This window comes from Quercus suber, unplaced genomic scaffold (assembly GCF_002906115.3).
Source record: "Quercus suber isolate HL8 unplaced genomic scaffold, Cork oak 2.0 scaffold_68, whole genome shotgun sequence".
In the NCBI taxonomy this organism is placed as follows: domain Eukaryota; kingdom Viridiplantae; phylum Streptophyta; class Magnoliopsida; order Fagales; family Fagaceae; genus Quercus; species Quercus suber.
The window spans coordinates 1493184-1516047 of record NW_027069533.1 but is presented as its reverse complement, the minus strand read 5'-3'; the positions used below and the strand labels follow the sequence as shown (position 1 = coordinate 1516047).

Here is a 22864-nt window from a genome sequence, read left to right as displayed (position 1 = left end):
AAAACTAATAAATGTTTAGTTTTTGTAATATATACTGAGGACTAGACTTTCTGTATCATCAATTGACGTCTTGATCTGATGATAAAAAAACAATTACGAAAAACAGATTTTATAGACTTTATAGGTTGAAACTCTAAAAAATAGACTTTTTGTCGTCATTCAAACTCTTTTTTGTTTTCTTGCTTAAGTTTCATCATCTAAACCATTTTTTTCCTTTTCATAAAAATCATACAAACCAATTAAAAGCTGGGATGGTTTATTATGTGTAATTTATTTTGAAAGTAGGACTCGATTTGCTAAGGGATATTTTAATAAATTATATTTAGGAAAAAAAAAATATTTTAAAGGTTGTATCTAAATAGATTAGAGAGTCTAAATCAACCAATAAATGATAACAAATATGCAAAAATTGTAAAGGTTTTCGTGCTTTTTTAAAAATATGGGAGAAGATATCTTGTACCCGTTCCATACAAAGGATTTAAGGGATATTTACTGGTTTAATAGATAGTTAAATGCCTAGGAAAAAAAATAATAAATGAAAGAAATTGTAAAACCCAATTTAGTCTCTGGTTGTTGCACGGCTTAGGATGAGTTTGGTTCATCCTTTCAATTATGAGCTTTTTGAAAGAGCGACGATTTAATTAGTACAACTGCTACTTAGGGAATGTAACACGAAAACACACTATCACCTTTACGAGAAATTATACGGTTCTCATGATGGACTACGTTATTTGTTCACAATTCCACTAAAAGACTCTCACCTGTTTAAAATTGCTTAGTCAGTAGTTATTTCTGTTTAAAAAATCCAACTCAGCAATTTTAAATATGTGGGAGTTTTTTAGTAGAATGGTGGACAAGTGACATGGTCCACCATGAGGACCTTATAATTTCTCCATCTTTACAAAGTTAAAAAGCATGATTTTAAAATCTTACCAAACGTTTAAAAGTGGTGATTTGAAACTGTCAACGTGATTTTCACCTAGAAAACTCTAACCAAACGGGCACTTATAAATTACTCTTAAACAAGACGTGAGTTGTACAAATTAGACATTTGAGAAACAAGTTGGTCCCAGTTACAGGTGAGCAAGCTAGGCTTAACAAATTTGATGACTAGCTAGGGTCTTGGTCCTAAAGTGATGGGCGACTTGCCCCTACGCAAAAGTTTTACATGATTAATACGCTGAGAAAAGGAAGAAATTTTGGACAAAGGCTTACGTCTTGCTTTTGTGAAGCCAAAATCGTAAGCATATCAACGTCATATAAAAGACTTTTATTGCAATCTATTAAGTCTCATAATATGTAGGTATATATCTGTTTACCTCTAAAATTTTCGTCACGTGGTGAAACCCATGAAGAATAAAATGAGTCACACATTGGTTTATATTATAGGCCAGGAGATTATACAAAGAAATAAATAGTTACTACTTACAACTAAAAACATGGGCTATAGTTTTGTTTTTTTTAGTCGTGTTTACAAAAAAAAACGCGGTTATAGTCAATCTATAGCCGCGTTTTTAAGAAATGCATCTTAAACTACTGACCTATAGCAGTCGCGTTTTAAAAATAGGATTACAGGTCAACGAAAATTATGTTGTAGTAGGTCTTTTTTTTTTTTTTTTTTTTTTTAAATCAATGTTACATGTTTTTTTAAGAATGGTGCAAATAAGCTAACACCCTTGTAAGAATTCCTATCTAGTAATTAAAAATAAATAAAATTTAGCTCACCGAAACAAAATAGCTATTGTATAATTTGTATCATATTTTACATAACTATTTGCATAACGAACTCTACATCCCATTATTCATACATTATATTAGAATGATTTTTTTTTTTTTTTTATATCCCACATTGTAGAAAGTGAGAGAATAAAAAAAAACAAAGGAAAATAAATAAATGCATAAGCTACGGTCATCATCAAAAAAATTAAGGATGCGTAGTGGCCCACTAATAGTGGGATGCATCATTCTCAAAAAAAAAAAAAATAGTGGGATGCACGCGTGCGCTTAAATGATAGTGAGAAATATCAAATATCATACTTTCAGAGAAAAGAAAATAAACCAACACTATATAAAGATTAAGATTATTGATTTAATTTCTCTCTTGAACTAATCAATTTGATGTTTTCTTTAATAAATAAATTTGAAGCATTTTTCAGGTTTAATTAGATATATCATTCTTTAAAATAAATAAATAAATAAACTTTGGGTCTTCCAATTCCCTCCAACTTTTGGAGTAGGTGCTGTGTGACTGCTGCCATATGGACGGAACTGCGTAGAAGAAGAGTGGGGCTGTCCCCGCCCCCCCCCCCCCCCCCCCCCCCCCAATTTTTTTTAAATATTAAATAATAGGTATATATTTAAGATTTTAGAAAATAAGTTCATGAAAAATTATATTTTTCCATCTCAAGAAAATTATATTTGCCTCCCTCGACTTCGAATCCTAGTTTCGTTGTGAAACTCCATTACATGCCTTGTGGAATTGCCAAGAACTGGATGTGGTGTGGTCCGACTCAGAACTCTAGATTTACCATTAGTATTTCAAACTTGTTAGTGTGAATGAAAAATATTCCACCACAATTTTATTTTGTATTGTAGGTTGATGCTGTCATTTTAACTTAATAAAAAGTATTCAGTTTTCTTCTAAAAAAAAAAAAAAAACTTTTGGGAGTAAGGGAAGACAAGATATGAAACTTATTATTATTTCTCATAAAGAAAAGATGCTCTAATCAAATTTTGGGTCCTCCAATTCCCACCAACTTTAATTCAAGAGGCACGTGATATTTATTAATTTTATGTTTTTTGTGTGGCTTAATATATGAAAGTTCCATGGACATCTAAAAATCAAATAATAAAAAGTTCATGTCCAATTTTTTATATATTTATTTTGTATCTCTATGAAACTCCATTACATGCCTTGTGGAATTGCCAAGAACTGGATGTGGTGTGGTCCGACTCAGAACTCTAGATTTACTATTAGTATTCCAAACTTGTTAGTGTGAATGAAGAATAGTCCACCACAATTTTATTCTGTATTGTAGGTTGATGCTGTCATTTTAACTTAATAAAAAGTATTTAGTTTTCTTTTTAAAAAAAAAAAACTTTTGGGAGTAAGGGAAGACAAGATATGAAACTTATTATTATTTCTCATAAAGAAAAGATGCTCTAATCAAATTTTGGGTCTTCCAATTCCCTCCAACTTTAATTCAAGAGGCACGTGATATTTATTAATTTTATGTTTTTTGTGTGGCTTAATATATGAAAGTTCCATGGACATCTAAAAATCAAATAATAAAAAGTTCATGTCCAATTTTTTATTTATTTATTTTGTATCTCTATGAAGCCTCCGTATTTAATCAAGCTAACGTCCATATATGGACTGATCTTTACTACTCGGGGGACTTTGGCTTAACTGGTTTCTCTCATTCTCTTCCCCTATCCTTTTCCCTAACGAGCTATGGTTTTTTTTTTTCAAATAAAAATTTTGATTTTATGAGAAATTGAACTAGCTAGTAGCTTCACTAGGCACATTATGAAAAAAAAAAAAAAAAAAAATACTAATAGAATATAAATAACAGAAATAATAATAGAAAATTTTTTTTATGAAAAAGAAATATAAATATTTGTTTTCTTGATATAGACAAAACAACATAGTTTTAGGCCACCATCCAAAAATATATATACAGTTTTAGGCCTGTCCGTTAAACAACCAACCTTCGATCGAATTAATCACGTTCCAAGAATCATGCCAATAATTACGATCATTATTCTCTATTAACCACACCATAAAGATTATAAGAAGAGAAAAGAACTACACTCCATTCAAATTGCCTAACAAATATTCACTAAATTAAGCATTAGAAAATTTGCAACTGTACATCAAATCGGTTTTGATTTTTTTTTTTTTTTTTTTTTTATTTTTTTGAGAAACAAGACAGAACTTGCCATTTATGAAAGGCAATCGGTATTCATCCAATCACTATTTGTTTAGGTAGTAGTCATGTCTTTGTCTACCATTTAACTATGCAACCAAGTGATTCACTGACGATATTAAGCACTTAAGTATTATTCTACTATATAATATATATAGGGCTTGACGACCTATTGACCTAGCTCTCCAATCACACAAACAAACGTTCTCAACATACAAAAAATAACGGATCCGCTTTGATTAAATATGCATCATTGAGTCATCTCCAACAATGCGGCAAAGGTAAGCAATCCAACCGCAATCAATAGTGTGGTCATCATCTTTATTTACTACTAGTGTGTAGTTACCTGTATATACACAGACACAATTAACAATAATCACAATTATATGGTTTAAATTATATATTTTTTTAGAATATATTCAAATTATACATAGTATTAGCTTACACTTTTTTTAAACTATACATTTCTAAAATATGTAATGGTTTCTCATTTTATATATGATAAAGCACAAAATTGCCTCGTCGATGTCTGATGAAGCGCAAGTTCGTCAGTCAGTAGATGGAGTCAACCCAAAATTCACGAGTATGTCTTCTCAAGGATGGTCACCAGTGTGGTGCCTGCCACAACGTCTCCGATGCTAAAGTTAGTATGAGAAATTCTTTGGACAAAATGCAATATATCAAAATCAAAGAAATCACTATGTGTCTCCATGTACCTTGTACTTGGCGATGTGAGAGCTTTATATATGCTTTCATAGCTTCTAGCCGTTGGAGTAGTTATGGAGGTCTTAATGCTCCTCTTGGTAACGTTTTATATCTTATAGTGTGGTTTCAATATGCCCCAATGGATCATACAGTTGGTTTTGTAACTGTTCTGTGTTTAATTGGCTGCATTGAATGGCCTGGCTGTCTTCGTCAGTAGCGTGGATACTTACTTCGTCTGGCCTGAGGGTGTCTTCGTCTATATTGATGGGATCGTCCATGTGAGACGAATTCGTTGGTCCCGTCACTTGCCCCCCGATTCTGTGTTCGTCGTGACGTGCCATGACGATCATAGAATATGAAGTGTTACAGGTTGCAAATGACTCTTGGGGTTCTGTATCGTATTAAGTGCGGAGTGGCGGCGCTCCACAAATCGGGGCATACTTGGCATGTGTTGACTGGTGGAATTAATGCTCTGACTAGTAGGGCTTTTGGGTTTCCCGCCGGTCCTTCCGTTTTTCGAGCTTTGCTTTTTAAACTCTTCTTTTCTTCATTTTTCCTTTTCATTTATCTCAAATACTGCTTCTTCTCCGTTAGCCTCCTTCTGCTATCTTTCTTCGAATTGGTGTGCCATTTCGTTCCCTTAATCTGCCATTGCTTAAGGTACTTTCCTTTTCTTTTCTTGCTTTTCTTTTCTTTATTTTGTTGTGATAGTTTTCTGATTTCCCTCTTTTTCTTTCCTTTTTCTTTCTGTTTTCTTTCGTTTCCCTTGGGGTTTAGTTGTATTGCTCCTTCCTGTGTTTCTTTTTAGGTTTTCATGGTTAATAATTCTGAGGTTAGAGTTGCTTGCCCCTCAGTTTCTTTTCTTTTTGCACGTTTAGGGGGGTCTTTAGGCACTTTTCCAGGCCATGAAAGTTTTGTTTGTGAGGGTAGTGGTCTGAGTGTGGTATTGGCTGAATTGTTGCCTTTGATACGGCAATCAATTAACTGGTTTGAGGGTCAGGAGGGAGAGAGAAAAACGATGTCTGAAGTTAGATCTAGTGACCTCGAGACTGGATTGTTGTCTAGCAGCGATCCAGTGGAAAGGGATACAGCTATCTCTACTCCTTGTGTGGTTAGGGCTTTTCATGCACTTGAAGATGTTTGTTTGCTGGATGCTGAGACAGTAGGTAGATTCAGGGATAGGTTTCAATTTCCAGAGAGGGTTTGTGTCCGTCAACCTAGTGACGAGGATAGAGCTTGTCACTTTTTTCCTGGTGAGGTGTGCTTCTACGAGGCTGCCTTCACCTGTGGACTTAGATTCCCGTCCATCCATTCCTGATGGAGTTTTTACATCATTTTGGGATTGCTCCTGGGAAATTAATGCCCAATTCATGAAGGATAGTGGTTAACTGTATGGAAATATGGTTGGCTACTAACGGGGATATGATCAAGGTAGGTGAGCTCGTCTACCTATACCGTTTGAAGGAATCCAAGGAGTATGGATACTACGAGTTGGTACCTTGGGAGAGGAGGACCAAGATTGTTAGAAGGTTACCTTCGTCCTTCAGGTACTGGAAATCAAGATTTTTCTTTGTGTTCGGGGATGATTTTGAGACTCCCTCCAGTCGAGAATGGGGTGATATTCCAAGGTTGCTTCGTCGGCGGGGAACCTCGACTTTAGGTGCGTCAGTTTTTCTTCTTGTTGCTTTAGCTCTGCTGTATTCATTGTTGTCGTCATTAACATCTTTATCCTTTGTCTTTCGCAGTGAAGAGACGACCTAAACTTAAGGGCAGGTATAAGGAACAGGTTAAGCAGGCAATCGAGTATGCCCAGACAATCGAGGGTTGGGACAACTTGGTAGATCCGCGGACCCTTGCTTTTTATCATCTTGGCCCTGACCCGTCTTCCTTCGTCTTGCGCAACATTGAAATTGAAGGAAAAAAGAGTAAGTGTTGAACTCGTCGGTACAAGTTTATTTTATTTTATTTTTTTATTTATTTATTTTATTTTTTTACAAGTATTCCCTTCCGGCAGAAATGACGACCAAATTTAACAAGGATCTCTCCGCGAAGATGAGATCGAAGAAGGATGAGCCTCTGTCGAATTTGGGAAAGAAGACAGTGCGTGTCACCAGAAAGGGAGGCCCTACTGCTCCAGCTTCCTCCGTCCATCCAATTGTTTCCGTGGGTGAGACGATGAGGACAGCTTTTCCTACGACATTCGTGGAAGAAATAGGCAGCACTCCTGTCTCCAAGAGGCCGCGATTGTCTGAAAAGGAGAAAGAGAAAACTAATTCTCGTCCATCTAGCGTTTGGAATTATGAGAAGATGGCTATGGACCGGGCCCACGAGGTAGTGATGGCTGCGGACTTGAGAGCCTTGTCCGGCGTCCCTTTCAATGAGGTTGCGGCTCGTCATGTTTATAAGCTCGTTGAGGTATATTGTCTTGGGCAACTTTTTTTTTTTTTTTTTTTTTGACTGACGTCCTTGACCTTCTTTTCAGGTGAGCTCGTTGAGGTATATTGTCTTGGGCAACTTTTTTTTTTTTTTTTTTTTGACTGACGTCCTTGACCTTCTTTTCAGGTGTTAGGGGAGAGTCTGCATCTCACTTCTGAGTATTTTACTCAGGAGGCTAAGGTGGCATCCCTAACATCTAGGATGGAAGCTTTGGAGGCGGAGAACTCCACGCTGAAGAAGGACCTTATTGACTCCATGGGTGAGGCCAATACTTTGAAAGAGCAAGTCAAGAAACTGAATGACGACCTCAAGGTTGAGTGCCAATTGACAATGGAGAAGGACGAGCAACTTCTTGGAGCCAGGGAGAGTCTCAAGACCATAGCTGCCAAGTCCGTTAAAGCCTTTCAAGCCACTGACGCGTACGACACTGTGCTCCTCAGTTGGTATTTTAAGGGTTTCGAACTCCTGAGGAGATACCTTGTGAAGCATCCTTCTGGAGTGGATATGGATAGGCTGGATCTGGAGGAGGTGGACCAGGAGATGGTTGCCGACGAAGCTGCTCAATCTTCTGCGACTGAGCCTAACGCCCCCGGGGACGTTCCTGCTACTGATGCTCCTGCCAACGATGGTGCAACTCGATACTTAGCAAAAAAAAAATTCTCTTTTTGGATGCCCTCTTCATTTTAGGTAGTTATGTAAATCTAATTTCTGAATGATTTTATTTTCATCTATTTTGAGAACAATATTTTTAGCCCGGTGTTTATGGGCATTTAGTTCGTACAAATAATAGTAATTTTGCCTTTAATTTAATTTGCACTTACTTGCACTACATGTTTTTTAGTTTGAGATATGCTGGTGACATCTTTTGATCGCCCACGTTGTGCACTTGACGAATCTTTGACTCTATTAGCACCTCTTTGTCTATTGTTTCGTTAATCCCTTATAACTGGCACCTTGGCAGTGCCTTATATTCGTTTAGGGATCCTTTAGTCGTCAGTAACTTACATCCGTCAAGACGAAATCTTGTTACTTAGCCGTTTTTGGCCTTTTCCACTTTTAGGGACCTTTTGATCGTCAGTAACTTACATCCATCTAAGCGGAGTGTCGTTACTTAGCCATTTTTGGCCTTTACCCCTTTTAGGGACCTTTTGACCGTCAGTAACTTACATCCGTCTAAGCGGAATCTTGTTACTTAGCCATTTTTGGCCTTTACCCCTGTTAGGGACCTTTTGATCGTCAGTAACTTACATCTATCTAAGAGAAATCTTGTTACTTAGCCATTTTTGGCTTTTACTCCTTTTAGGGACCTTTTGATCGTCAGTAACTTACATCCGTCTAAGCAAAATCTTGTTACGTAGCCATTTTTGGCTTTTAACCCTTTTAGGGACCTTTTGATCGTCAATAACTTATATCCGTCTAAGCGGAATCTTGTTACTTATTTTTGTACTTCCTGTTTGAAAGTTCAAAAAGAGTATAAAACACCTTTGAACGTTTAGACCCCAAATTACAAAAATACCAATTCAAGCTTTATATCAAACAATTAATGTGCGGAATATGATAACAAGCTTATAACAGAATTGATAGAACAATTTAAGCCAAATATAAACACATCCACAGCAGTAAATATAAGGCAAAGATAAAGGGAAAGAAGATGCAAACACACGGACAACACACAATGTGTTATCGAAGAGGAAACGAAGTCCTCGGCGTAAAACCTCTCCGCCGCCCTCCAAGCGGTGATAAAATCCACTAAAGAATATAGTTGGGATACATGAACAGCAGAAGACCCTCCAAGCCTAATCTACCCAAGTACCTAAGCCCTCCAAGCTTCTTGCTCCAACGAGGTTACGCCGAACCTATTTCTTCTTTAGCTTCCCGGATTCCGCTACTTGACCATAACATCAACCAATGTGTATTGGTTCCTTCCCAAACTACTTCCCAAAGCACCAAATGAACCTTCTCACAGACGTGGGTGTGGTGAGATAAGGATTTGGTAAAAGGCCTCTCAAGGGTATGACAATGGAGAGGAAGAGAGTAGAGGAATTTAAAGAGTCTCTAAGGTAAAGATTGGGGATGAGGCAATCTTGTTTTTCTCTAGGGTTTCTCTCACAAAATTCTCTCTGGAAGCTCTCTCAATTTAGAGGGTATAAGGGCGTATATATAGTAGGGTGAGAAGGGAATGCAAAACGTCAGTTTTTGCCAAACAGGGTTAACTCGCGGCGTGTCCAAGTCGCGAGTTCCAGTCGCGACGTAACGGCCTGGACAGCCTGGAACTTTTGTCCTATAGCGTGACAGCTGGCGCGACCCTTCAGCTTCCCAGTGTGCCTCTCACATGCCTGCCTTTCGCGGCTTGCCAGTCGTGATCCACCCGCGAGCCCTAGCCGCGAGACTCTGTTTTTCTTGCACACTCTTGAGCTTTTCTTCACATCTTCTCACACACTACCCTTACAATTTTCTCACCTAAATACAGGGTTACTAAGTGCTAAATTACAAGCAAATTGGTCATGGAATAAAGCCAATTAGATGGTTGATTAAATTCAACCTTACAATCTCCCCCTTTGGCTATTCCGTGACAAAACCCTACAACAGACTCTAGACTTAAACGTGAGTTGGGAACAGTTGGAAAACTCACTCACACCTAACTCTAGATTCTGTAAAGCTCTTGAACATATGAATAAGTAACTCCTGAAACACAATAACATAGCAATATCATTGTATGCAGAAAACTTAATATGCATATGGAGCAAAATAAGCATGATCAAGCAAAAATGAACATAGGCATAAAAGCAATAATTCATGGCAAGATCAACACCAGTAGTCACTTAAGCAAAAGTGATTACTATGTTCATTCACACAAGGAATGAACATCCGGACATGCAAAAATGATAAACTCAATTGAAGAGAATCATTTGCAAGTCCAACACTCAACCAATGCATACAAACATATATGCATCTAGGAACAATCCTACAAGGGCACAAGAGTGTTGTACTTAAGGTAATGCAAAGCATTAACAAGTACCAAAACACAAAGCACAAAGGCTGCATATGCAAAGTTTTGACAAATACATGGCACAAACCATACAAGCCTACAATCATGCAAAAGTGCTAGAAACAACCCTCAAAGCTTACAAAAGCAACAATGGGTACAAAAGACAAACAAACAATGCTAAAAGCTGAATAACATCATACTATATAAGTAAACCCCAAAGATTCACAAGTGTACCAAACTTAAGGCACAGATATTTAAAACAAACAAAATGTATCACACTTAAAGTAAACACATAACATAATTAAACTCCCCCTCAAGAGCTGCCCCAAAAGTTGATCTCCCCCTTTTTGACCGGAATGGCCAAAGAGTCAGTGATCCTGGCTGGTATGAATGCTATCAAACTTTGCAGAGAGTACATCAAGCTGGTCCTGCATTGCTGTCATCCTCTCTGTCTGTTGATTCTGAACATCACGGATAGTATCAAGTCTCTCCAGAATGATCTGAAGGGTATCAGGAGGAACAGATGATGAGGTAGAGGGTCTGCTCCTTTTGACTCTTACTCTAGGTGTGGAAACTGGTCCTGCTCCTTCTGCTTCAGTCTCCATAGGATCTCCTTCTTCATGGACACCCTCTTCTTCTTCTCCTGGAAGACGACTCTGGATCCGTACTAGAGTAAATTTGTTGATGGCTGATAGAGGAGGCATGGGACTGATATCTTGTGGGATTACCACCCCCTTTTCTTTGAAAATTCTCATGAGAAGGCTTGGAAACACCAGCTTGGGCCTCGAGGTGGTTTTAGTTTCTTCCACTATAGTGTCAAAAATGTGGGAACTGATGTCAATAAAAGTATTTTCCTTAAGATCCATAAGAAAGATGGCTCTGGCATTCGTCAATGTAGTCATTTTCCTTATAGGGTACAGATTGTACATCATAATTGTTGTTAAACACCTCATGTCTTTGGGAAAGTCAGAAGTGTTGAGACATCTCCTTTCTAAAACTCCACCAATCTTTTTCTGGACAGTTTCCAGAGAGACCATTCTGTCCTTGTAGTTTGTAAATTCATAATCTTCTAAACCCTCCAGTCCCAAAACCTTATCAATGTCATGAGCATCTAAGGTAAACTCCTTTTTCCTCACCCAACAACTCAACTCTTCCTCCCTTATCACAGCATTGGCATAGAATTCTCTGATAAGAGGTTCACACACTAAAGGTAAGTCACCCAGAAGTTTCTCCCAGCCTCTTCCTTCAAAGCATTGTGGAATGAATGTATCCCTCAAGTCATGCAAATCCACAAATCTCTCCTGGATAATTGTTCCTTTTACAAAGGAATCTTTGTATCTCTCAAAATGTTTGACTGATCTAAACAGGTTGCTATCCATTTTTAATCTCTTATCAGCCTTCTTAGCAGGAGTCTTCTTCTTAGAGGATGTGGAAGCCATCTGTAAACACTCAGAAAAGTTCACAACAAGGGCACAAGACAATATGTGGAAATATACACAAATTAGTGACCATGTAATTTTCAGGAAGAACAGAGTATTGAGCAACAACACAAACCAAGAATAGATGATGACCAACAGATTAACCAAATTCAGTCTGTAAAGATGAAATTTTCATTCAGACAAATGAAAACAGCTATCACTGAAATGTAACCAACAGAACATGAAGTGTGAAAGCTAATCCCTAGAAGCAGGATCATGCACAAGATGTGTAAAAACACACACAGAATAGATTGAACCACATAACCAAGGTCACACACAAGACAGGCACACAATACATTTGAGAAAACATCACATAGCATCCAACAAACAGTATACCCAAAGGACATACCCATAGAAAAACAAATGACAAACATGAAAACCATGAATGAGAAGATAAAAAAAATGAAATACCATAATAGAGTAACCCCAAGAAGCTAGGCATTACCAAAAGAGAACAACCCACACCATCAAAACTCCAATTTTAAGCATAACAGATCAGAATACCCTTATAGCAATCCGAACAGTAAAACACAGAGATTCAAGAGAATTTTTCATAAAACATGAAAATGGAGTAAAGAACAAGAAAGCCCATACCTTTTCCTTGAAGATTTGTGCAGAGATGATGCAGAAATGAAGGATTTTTCAGTGATATTCGAAAGCTTTGAGAGAGAGAGTGAAGAAGGCAATGAACAGTTGCTGAAAATCGAGGGAAAATTGAAAAAAAAATTTTAAACTGTCTTCAAAAATGCAAAACACGCGTTTTTCGCGACTTATCCAAGTCGCCAGTAAGTCGCCAGATCAAGCCGCGAAACACTGTGAAGGTAAGATTCTAGAAAAATCTTCTAAGTGTTTTTCGCGACTGGAAGGTTTAGTCGCGAAGGAGTCGCGAGCTGAGCCGCGAAAATCACTGAGTAACCCTCGCGATTGGACCTTCCACCCGCGAACAAGCCGCCAAAATGAGCCGCGAATAGAGCAAAAACTCAAATTTTTCAAGAATTTTCTAAGTCTTTTTCGCGACTAGAGTGCTGACTCGCCAGTAAGTCGCGAAAATCTCTGATTGAGCTCGCGACTAGGGCTTGCGACTGTGCTGACCCGCGACTTAGTCGCCAAAACAGGGCAACACTGTTTTTGAGAAAATTTCACAATTTTGTAAAAGCAAAGTACTTTCCAAAAACAAAACAAAACACTCAAAAATCTTTTTGTGTTTGACCCACAAAGATTGAGCATGTGAAAACACATTTAAACAAGTACAATCACACAAATGAATATGGCATTCGTTGAACATAGACTTGTGTGATGTGTGTGGATATCAAAAATGAGATAGTTCTTAGTCCAATGTGAAGCTTCAATGATCAATTCAATCAAGGCATACACAACTAGCACTAGATAATGTGACCTATCTCAATTATAGAAACATGCATATATGACCTCCCACAAGTACTTGATAACAATTCTTTGAAGCTTTTCATTTGGCTCCATATTCAACATATCGTTTGCAACATTTGAGCAAAGAGAATCTCATTGTGAGATAGATGCCTGAAATTTTTGATATTTCAATTTATGAGTTAGCCTTTGGCTTTTTGAGCATCACACATTTTATTTTGGTCGCTTTCCCTTTTTCCTAGTCAAATACTAGTATGTGCGACAGGCTTTTGCAGCTCTATATCTCTTTTCATTTGGAGATTTACATTTAGAGAGCTCTTTTAAAGCATAAAAATAAAAAGTGGGAAGATATATAGGCATGAGTCTATGCACGTCTCAAGATCAACAAAACCATTCACTAATCATTTATGACAAGGTTGAAGATCTATTTACAACAATCACATAGATTTCAGAATTTCTTCCACAAAGATATGAGTGCATGAGATACAAGCTAAGCTCGTTAAATGCACAAAGCCATAAGTACAAAGGTACAGGGCAAAACATGCTTGGAGACAAGACTCAACAAAGTGATCAAACTTTTTGGATTTTCAACTTTTTATGTGTTTTTGGATTTTTGACACAAAAACAGTAGAAGAAAGATAAATAAAAAAAAAAAAAAAACAGCAAGAATAAAAGCATTTTAAACACAAACAAACCACAAATTAAACAAATGCTCAAAAACACAAAGCAAATAACCAATCTTATCCGCAAAGCATAGGAAGAATTGATGCATGGACATGTTATAATGCTTATGCATGAGAACCCTTTGTCACCCACACGTCACGTGCGTTTGGGGTGATATCCTTGACGGATCGGGTACGAGAGTTAGGACTTTCAAACCTCCTATTGAAGCTCTCCAAGCAAGTGGTGAAGGCGCCAATCATTTTCATCACGTCCGTCATTCCGGGATCACGGTTTTGGCTCCTTGATTGCTCACCACCCCAAGACCTCTTATCATTCCTTCTTCCTCTTGACCGAGGTGCGCTTGTATTGTTGTCTGCTCTCAGCTTTTGACAATTGGGTCTAGTATGCCCTTGCAGTCCGCAATAGTGACACACATATTCTGTTCTAGGACCCCGTTATGGTCTTGAGAGGGATCTTGCTCTAGCTCCAAATCTGACTTCAGATTGATTTCGGGACTTGTTGAACACCCGTTGATTTGCCACATTCTGTTTCTTCTCGGCCTCAACTATCTCTGGAGTAAGCTTATCAACAGCCGTCTCTTTGGTTTTCACAAACTTTACTTCCTTGGTGACTTTGGCTGATGAGCTGCTCCCTCCGGTATATCCCAACCCGGACTTGTCTGAGGCATGTTTTTGGGATGAAATAACATCATCTAGCTTCCTGGAGGAGATCCTATCTACCTTGGCATGAGCTTGTACTACCTCTTGCTCAAGGAATCTCACTTTAGTGTAAGCTTCTGATAGCTCACCATTAAGTGTTTCAATTTCACATTTAGCCTCCTTATATCGTGCCAGGAGACTTTTGTAATCTTCCTCAGCTCTCTTCATCTTCTTGATGGCTGCATTAGCCACTTTAGCATATTCACCGGTCTTTTCAAGGAGTGAGTTGTAAGTCTCTTGCAAGCCCACTGTTTCTCCAACTTCCTCATCTTCAGACTCCTCGACTATTCCCATAGACTCCAAATCAGAATGTTCCCCAAGCTCCTTCACAAGTGTACCCAACTCATCCAAGGTCTCCACATGTGCAATGGTCATGAAAGCGGAGTAATTTCCTTCTCCACAGCTATCTTCAGAGTCAGAATTTAATGAATCAGCATCACTCAAAGTTGTGGCATAGACCTTTCCTTTTGTCTTCAAATAATTGGGACATTCCTTTTTGAAGTGTCCATGTCCATTACATTCGAAACACACAATGTCCGAGGAAGATTGAGACTCCTTCCCTTCTTTCCTCGTAAACTCTTTCCTATCACCTCTTGAAGATGAAAATTTCCTATCGTTGAATGGATTTCCACTGTTCTTCATCTTCAGGAATTTTCGGAAGTTTTTCGCCAGATATGCTACTTCCTTCTCCACTCCATCTTCTTCCGAAAGATCATGAGATGCTACTCTCTCATCAATTGTTTTAAGAGCAAGTGATTTGCTCTTCTTCTGAGAGGGCAGGGACAATTCATATGTCTGCAGAGAACCAACCAGCTCTTGAACCTTGATGTCGTCAAGATCCTTGCTCTCTTCAATGGCTGTAACTTTGGGCCGGAAACTTTCTGGTAGTGACCGGAGGATCTTCCTTCCAACCTTCGAGTCCTCCGTCTTTTCCCCCAAGTTAAATTTACTAACAACCACTTCGTTCAACTTGCTGTAGAACGAATCAAACGACTCTTCCTCACTCATTTTTAACTCCTCAAAGCAAGTGGTCAGCATTTGAAGTTTTGTATCCTTCACTTTCTTAGTTCCCTCATAGGTTGTCTCCAGAATTTTCCACGCTTCCTTAGCAACGGAGATGTGAGAAATCCGGTGGAATTCTTCTGGAGAGACACCGCAGAAAATAGCATTCAATGCCTTGCTATTTGCATTTGCCGCTGCAAGAGCAGCCTTATCCCAATTTGCCTTAGGAGCCTCCGGTTTAGTCCAACCTATCTCAACTGCATCCCACACAGTCTCATCCATAGAACACAAAAACGCCCTCATTCGGACTTTCCAAAATGCATAATTAATTTCATCAAAATATGGTGGAACATTGAGAGATTGAGACCTATCCATCTCAACAAGGGGTCAAGGATCACACTCAGGTATTAAAACCACAACAAGTGTACCCGCTCTAATACCAATTGAAAGTTCAAAAAGAGTATAAAACACCTTTGAACGTTTAGACCCCAAATTACAAAAATACCAATTCAAGCTTTATATCAAACAATTAATGTGCGGAATATGATAACAAGCTTATAACAGAATTGATAGAGCAATCTAAGCCAAATATAAACACATCCACAGCAGTAAATATAAGGCAAAGATAAAGGGAAAGAAGATGCAAACACGCGGACAACACACGATGTGTTATCGAAGAGGAAACCGAAGTCCTCGGCGTAAAACCTCTCTGCCACCCTCCAAGCAGTGATAAAATCCACTAAAGAATATAGTTGGGATACATGAACAGCAGAAGAGCATCCAAGCCTAATCTACCCAAGTACCTAAGCCCTCCAAGCTTCTTGCTCCAATGAGGTTACACCGAACATATTTCTTCTTTAGCTTCCTGGATTCCGCTACTTGACCATAGCATCAACCAATGTGTATTGGTTCCTTCCCAAACTGCTTCCCAAAGCACCAAATGAACCTTCTCACAGACGTGGGTATGGTGAGATAAGGATTTGGTAAAAGGCCTCTCAAGGGTATGACAATGGAGAGGAAGAGAGTAGAGGAATTTGAAGAGTCTCTAAGGTAAAGATTAGGGATGAGGCAATCTTGTTTTTCTCTAGGGTTTCTCTCACAAAATTCTCTCTGGAAGCTCTCTCAATTTAGAGGGTATAAGGGTGTATATATAGTAGGGTGAGAAGGGAATGCAAAACGTCAGTTTTTGCCAAACAGGGTTAACTCGCGGCTTGACCTCGTGGCTTGTCCAAGTCGCGAGTTCCAGTCGCGACGTAACGGCCTGGACAGCCTGGAATTTTTGTCCTATAGCGTGACAGCTGGCGCGACCCTTCAGCTTCCTAGTGTGCCTCTCACGTGCCTGCCTTTCGCGGCTTGCCAGTCGCGATCCACCCGCGAGCCCTAGCCGCGAGACTCTGTTTTTCTTGCACACTCTTGAGCTTTTCTTCACATCTTCTCACACACTACCCTTACAATTTTCCCACCTAAATACAGGGTTACTAAGTGCTAAATTACAAGCAAATTGGTCAAGGAAAATAACCAATTAGATGGTTGATTAAATTCAACCTTACACTATTGAATTAGATCTGTTTGTCATGGAGTCGTCAGCTGAACAATTCATTTATTAATTTCAATAATGAATATATTTGACCGTTACATCTAGTGATGGTATTTCTTCAAGTGTTCAATGTTCCATGGCCTCGAGAGTCTTTGTTTGTCTAGGGTTTCCAGGTGGTAGCTGCCCTGTCTGGAGTAATGAATGACTCGATATGGTCCTTCCCATGTAGGGCTGATTTTTCTTTGAGCTGGATCTCTGGTTGCCGGGGTTATTTTACGCAGAATGAGGTCGCCTATGTCAAGTCGTCTAAGTTTTACCCTTTTGTTGTAATTATCAGTCATCTTCCGTTGGTACTCTGCCATTCTGCTGCAGGATTTGTCTCTTACTTCATCTAGACAATCCAGGTTAACTCGCAAACAGTCATCATTGGCTTCTTCGTTGAATACCTCTTGCTTGGTGGTGGTTACTCCTACTCCAACCGAGATCACTGCTTCAGTGCCGTATGTGAGTTTGAAGGGGGTCTCTCCCATCGGGTTCTTGCTGTGGTTCTGTAGCCCCACAAGACATTGGGCAGTTCTTCTGGCCAGGCGCCCTTCGCATTATCCAGCATGGTTTTTATGATCTTTGAGTAGCGTACGGTTCGTCACTTCCGTTTGTCCATTCACCTGTGGATGTCCTGGTGATGAGAACTGGTTCTTGATGCCCAGGCCTAAACAGAAGTCCTTGAAGCCTTGGCTGTCGAACTATCGTCCGTTATCTAATATGAACATCCTCGGAATCCCGAACCTGCAAATTATATTCTTTCACACGAAGTTTCAGATCCTCGCTTCGGTGATAGTTGCCAGTGGTTGTGCTTCAACCCATTTGGTCAAGTTGTCAATAACAACTAGTAATAATTTTACCTGACCTTTGGCTAGGGGCAATGGACCGACGATGTCAACTCCCCATTGCGCAAATGGCCATGGGTACGTTATCGTCGTCAGTTTCTCTACTGGAAGTCGTTGGACATTCCCGAACCGTTGACACTTATCACACTTCTTGATGAACTCTGTTGTGTCCACCTGCATAGTAGGCCAGAAATAACATGTTCGAATGATCTTACTTACCAAGGATCTAAGGCTAGCATGGTCCCCACAAATTCCTTCATGTATCTCTTCCAAGATGTACTTAGCATCTTCTTCGTTAACACACTTCAAGTAAGGCACGGAGAAACCCCTCTTGTATAGGGTATCATTGAGGATCGTGAATCTGGCTGCCCTCTTCTTGATCTTCCTGGCCTCGTCTATATTCGGAGGGAGGTGTCTGTCCTGGAGGAAGGATATGAAGGGCGTCATCCAGCTGTTTATGCTCTGGATCATGAAAGTTGGAACTTCTTTAATGCTGGGGTTTTTCTGGATTTCTATCATCAAGTCCACACTCGTCGTTCCTCCTTCTGACGATGCCATCTTTGAAACTTCATCTGCCATCATATTCTGGCTCCTGGGTATCTGTACAAATTCCACTTCATCAAACTCCTGAGCCAGGCGTTTCGTCAGCCTGAGATACTTTTTCATTCTCTCTTCCTTTGCTTCGCTTTCTCCCTTAATTTGCCCAATTACCAGTCTTAAATCATTTTGAACTAACAAGTTCTTAGCCCCAAGCATCTTTCCAAGTCTTAATCCCGTCAGAATTTCTTCATATTTGGCCTTGTTGTTGGTGGCCGAAAATTTTAGCTGAACTCCATACTTTAGTATTTCTCCGTCTGGGGTGATTATGACAACCCCTACTCCCCCCTTCTTTCGGGCTGACAAACCGTCGGTCTGTATCGTTCATTTCTCGGCCTCGTTGGTGAGATTGTCCTCGTCCGAGGAAGTGAACTTGGCGATGAAGTCCACCAAGGCTTGTGCCCTAATGGCTGTCCTAGGATGGTACTCGATGTAAAATTGGCTGAGTTCAATTGCCCATTGGACCATTCTTCCAGCTACTTCAGGCTTGTTCATGGACTTTTTGATAGGTTGGTCTGTCATCACCAGGATTGGATTTGCTTGGAAATACTGTCTTAGTTTTCGTGAGGCAACTATTAACGCAAATGCAATCTTCTCAATTTTTGGATACTTGGACTCAACTCCTTGGAAAGCTTGGCTGACGTAGTACACTGAGAGCTGTTTCTTGTCTTCTTCTCGAATCAGAGTTGCACTGACGGCTATGTTTGATACCGCCAAGTACAAATACAGGTTTTCCCCTTCTTTTGAAGGACTCAAGAGGGGTGGGTTGCTCAGGTAATGCTTTAGTTCCTGAAATGCTGCTTCGCATTCGTCTGTCCACTTGAATGCCTGTTTCAAAGTCTTGAAGAAGGGGAGGCACTTGTTCGTCGCTCTAGAAACGAACCTGTTAAGAGCTGCAATTCTTCTTATGAGCTTTTGAACTTCCTTGACGGTCCTGGTTGATGCCATGTTGATTATGGCTTGCACCTTCTCCAGGTTTGCTTCTATTCCTCTTTGGGACACCATGAACCCCAAGAATTTTCCTAAAGCTACACCAAAGACACATTTATTAGGATTCAACTTCATCTGGTACTATTTAAAGGTGACGAAAGTCTCCTTCAAGTCATCCAGGTGGGCGAGTTCTTCCTTATTCTTGACGAACATGTCATCCACGTACACTTCCATATTCCTACCGATCTGTCTGCTGAACATTTTGTTCACTAACCTCTGATAAGTAGCTCCTGCGTTCTTTTATCCAAAAGTCATTACCTTATAACAATAGAGCCCCTGGCTTGTGATGAAAGCGGTCTTCTCCTGATCTTCCTTAGCCATTTTTATCTAGTTGTACCCTGAGAAAGCGTCCATGAACGTCAGCAACTTATGTCCGACGGTAGAATCCACAAGCTGGTCTATCCTTGGCAGAGGGAAACTATCCTTTGGGCATGCTTTATTGAGGTTCGTGAAGTCCACACACATTCTCCACTTCCCATTTTCTTTCTTCACTAAGACGACATTTGCGAGCCAATCAGGATAGTATACTTCACGAGTGAACCCTGCCGTCATCAATTTGTTAACTTCTTCTGTAACTGCCTGATCTCGATCTGGAGCAAAGACTCTCCGTTTCTGCTTGACGGGCTTCCATTCTGGATCCACGTTCAACTTGTGCTGAATGACTTCTAAGGATATGTCTGGCATGTCCTCGTGGTTCCAGGTGAAGACATCTTGATTCTCTTTTAAGAACTGGACGAGCCTTGATTTCATATCAGGACTTAACGTCATCCCTATCCTCGTCATCTTGGTTGCCTCTCCTTCGTTCAGTACCACTGTTTCCAAGGCTTCCATTTTTTCTCCTTCTTTCTCTTCAATCATCCATGTGTGGTTTTCCTTCGCAGCCATGACGGCCTGGTAGCATTCTCTTGCTAAGACCTGATCCCCTTTTACCTCTCCAACCCACTATCAGTGGGGAACTTCATCTTCAAGCAATAAGTAGACGTGGTTGCCTTTCATCCAATAATCACGTTGTAAGATGAGGGGCAATCTACCACTAAAAAGTCTATCTGACGGGTTAACTGCCTTGGGTAGGTCCCCACTGTTACCATCAACGTCACTATGCCCTTGGGATATACTCTGTCTCCACTAAAACTGACGAGAGGAGAGTCAAATAAGTGCAGTCTCTTTAGATCTAACTTCAGCTGCTAAAAGGCAGGGAGGTAGATGATATCTGCAGAGTTACCGTTGTCTACGAGGATCCTTTTGGTGTTGAATCCTTCTATAGTCAGTACTATAACCAAAGGGTCATTGTGAGGTTGCTTCACTCCCCTAGCATCTGCTTCATTGAAAGACATATCCTGGTCCATCGTTACTTAGACAGAGGTATCATGTAGATGTTGTTCACTTGCCTTTGACATGCTTTCCTGAGGGACTTGAATGACCCTCCTAGGAACAGTCCTCCTACTATGGTGTTAATTTCCCCAATAATATCCTGGGAAGGCTAGGCGGTATTATCTTTATCTCTGGACAAGGGCTCTTTCTGATTTCTATTGTCATCCCTGAATCTGCTAGATTTCCCTTTCTTCACATATCTTTGTAACTTTCCTTTCCTTATCAACTCTTCTATTTGCTTTTTAAGGTTGCGACAATCTTCAGTGTAATGGCCATGATCCTTGTGGAACCGGCAGTACTTGTTCTTGTCATGAACGTTGGGAGATGAATGCAATGGTCTTCACCATTTAAGGAAGTGCTCGTCCTTAATCTACATTAAAATTTTGTCAACAGGCATAATCAAAGAGGTAAATTTTACTGCTCGAGAGTTTTTATCGTCTCTCCTTCTGTTCTCGTCATTGGTCCGACGATCTAGGCACTCCCTCTTTTGTCCCCTGCGCTTGTCATCCTTCCTTCCCTTGTCCCCTAGCTTTTCTACATCCCTTATGGTAGCCAGTGCATCTTCAGCATTCATGTACTTTTGTTCTATTAGGAGCATCTCCGCCATCGTTCTCGAAGGATTCTTTGCGAATGAAGCCATAAGATCTCTGGACCTTAATCCTGCTTTGAAAGTCATCAGCTGCACCTTGTCGTTAGCTTCATCCACCTCCAGGGTCTCCCGAGTGAAGCGTTTGACATAAGACCTCAGGGTTTCTTTCTCTCCCTGCCTAATGGTAAGCAAGTAATCTGTTGGCCTCTTGGGACGCTGCCCCCCAGTGAAGTGACGTAAGAAGGCGTTGCTCAACTGATCAAAGTTGTCAATGGACTACGTTGGCAATTTGGTGAACCATTCCCTTGCAGCTCCTTTGAGAGTAGTGGGGAAGGAACGACACAATATCTCGTTAGGGGGCTATTGGAGGCCCAACGTTGTTTTGAAGGTATTAAGATGGTCCTGAAGGTCTTTTAGCCCGTCGAATGGCTCAATCTGGGGAAGGCAGAATTTCATCGGTACCAGGCATTCTAGGACTGCCATAGTGAACGGCGAATCCGTGGCTTTGACCATTCTATCCACGCTCCGGTTCGTTTTCTCTTTAATGGCATTTCTTAACTCGTCCATCTCCTTCCTCATTTCTCACAAAAGATCCGAATTTTGCTCGTCAGAAGTGATGGGTCTGTGTTGATTACTTCTTTTATGGTTGTCTCCCTTATCCTCTAGGCTACCCTTTGACCGATTCTCCTCCTGTTGAAGCTGCAGCTTCATTTCCTGGTTTTGCCTAGTAAGTTCTTCAACAGTGGCCGCAAGAGCTTGGATCTGTTGAGCCAAGGTTGCAGAATCTTGATTGGACTCTATCTGAAAAAATAGAAACTGTGTTTTCGGACCCTGGAATACGAAAAATGCAAATAGTTCCCCACAGACGGCGCCAAACTGATGAAGCGTAAGTTCGTCAGTCAGCAGATGGAATCAACCCAAAATTCACGAGTATGTCTTCTCAAGGATGGTCACCGATGTGGTGCCTGCCACAACGTCTCCAATGCTAAAGTTAGTATGAGAAATTCTTTGGACAAAATGCAATATATCAAAATCAAAGAAATCACTGTGTGTCTCTATGTACCTTGTACTTGGCGATGTGAGAGCTTTATATATGCTTTCATAGCTTCTAGCCATTGGAGTAGTTATGGAGGTCTTAATTCTCCTCTTGGTAACGTTTTGTATCTTATAATGTGGTTTCAATATGCTCCAACGAATCATACAATTGGTTTTGTAACCGTTCTGTGTTTAGTTGGCTGCATTGAATGGTCTGGCTGTATTCATCAGTAGCGTGGATACTTACTTCGTCTGGCCTGAGGGTGTCTTCGTCTATATTGATAGGATCATCCATGTGAGACGAATTCATTGGTCCCGTCAGTGTCGATGGGCGAACCTAATTTCCTATTGAGAACAAAGAGAATAGAGGTGAAAGACACTGGGGTGGTGCCAGCCAAGGGCCCTTTAATGCTTAAGTTAGATAATCTCTCTTTAGAAATCTATAGCATATATTGTAATATGATGTGTCTAAGATCACTTACTTGAGCTAGCTGGCTTTATATAACAAGTACTCAGGTTAATGCATTTGTCCATTGATCTCCCTTGGATGCTGC

The 22864-nt window shown here is 40.0% G+C and overlaps 1 protein-coding gene across 1 annotated transcript; it reads right to left on the bottom strand.

Annotated features, from left to right (window-relative positions):
* Positions 1–14038: 14038 nt before the first annotated feature.
* On the bottom strand, positions 14039–15607 carry LOC136067350 (uncharacterized). Its single transcript, XM_065773077.1, has 2 exons — positions 14893–15607; positions 14039–14709 (listed from the first exon to the last, which is right to left on the bottom strand). Exons 1-2 carry the CDS (start codon positions 15605–15607, stop codon positions 14039–14041), a joined length of 1386 nt encoding a protein of 461 aa, XP_065629149.1.
* Between the last annotated feature and the right edge of the window lie 7257 nt (positions 15608–22864).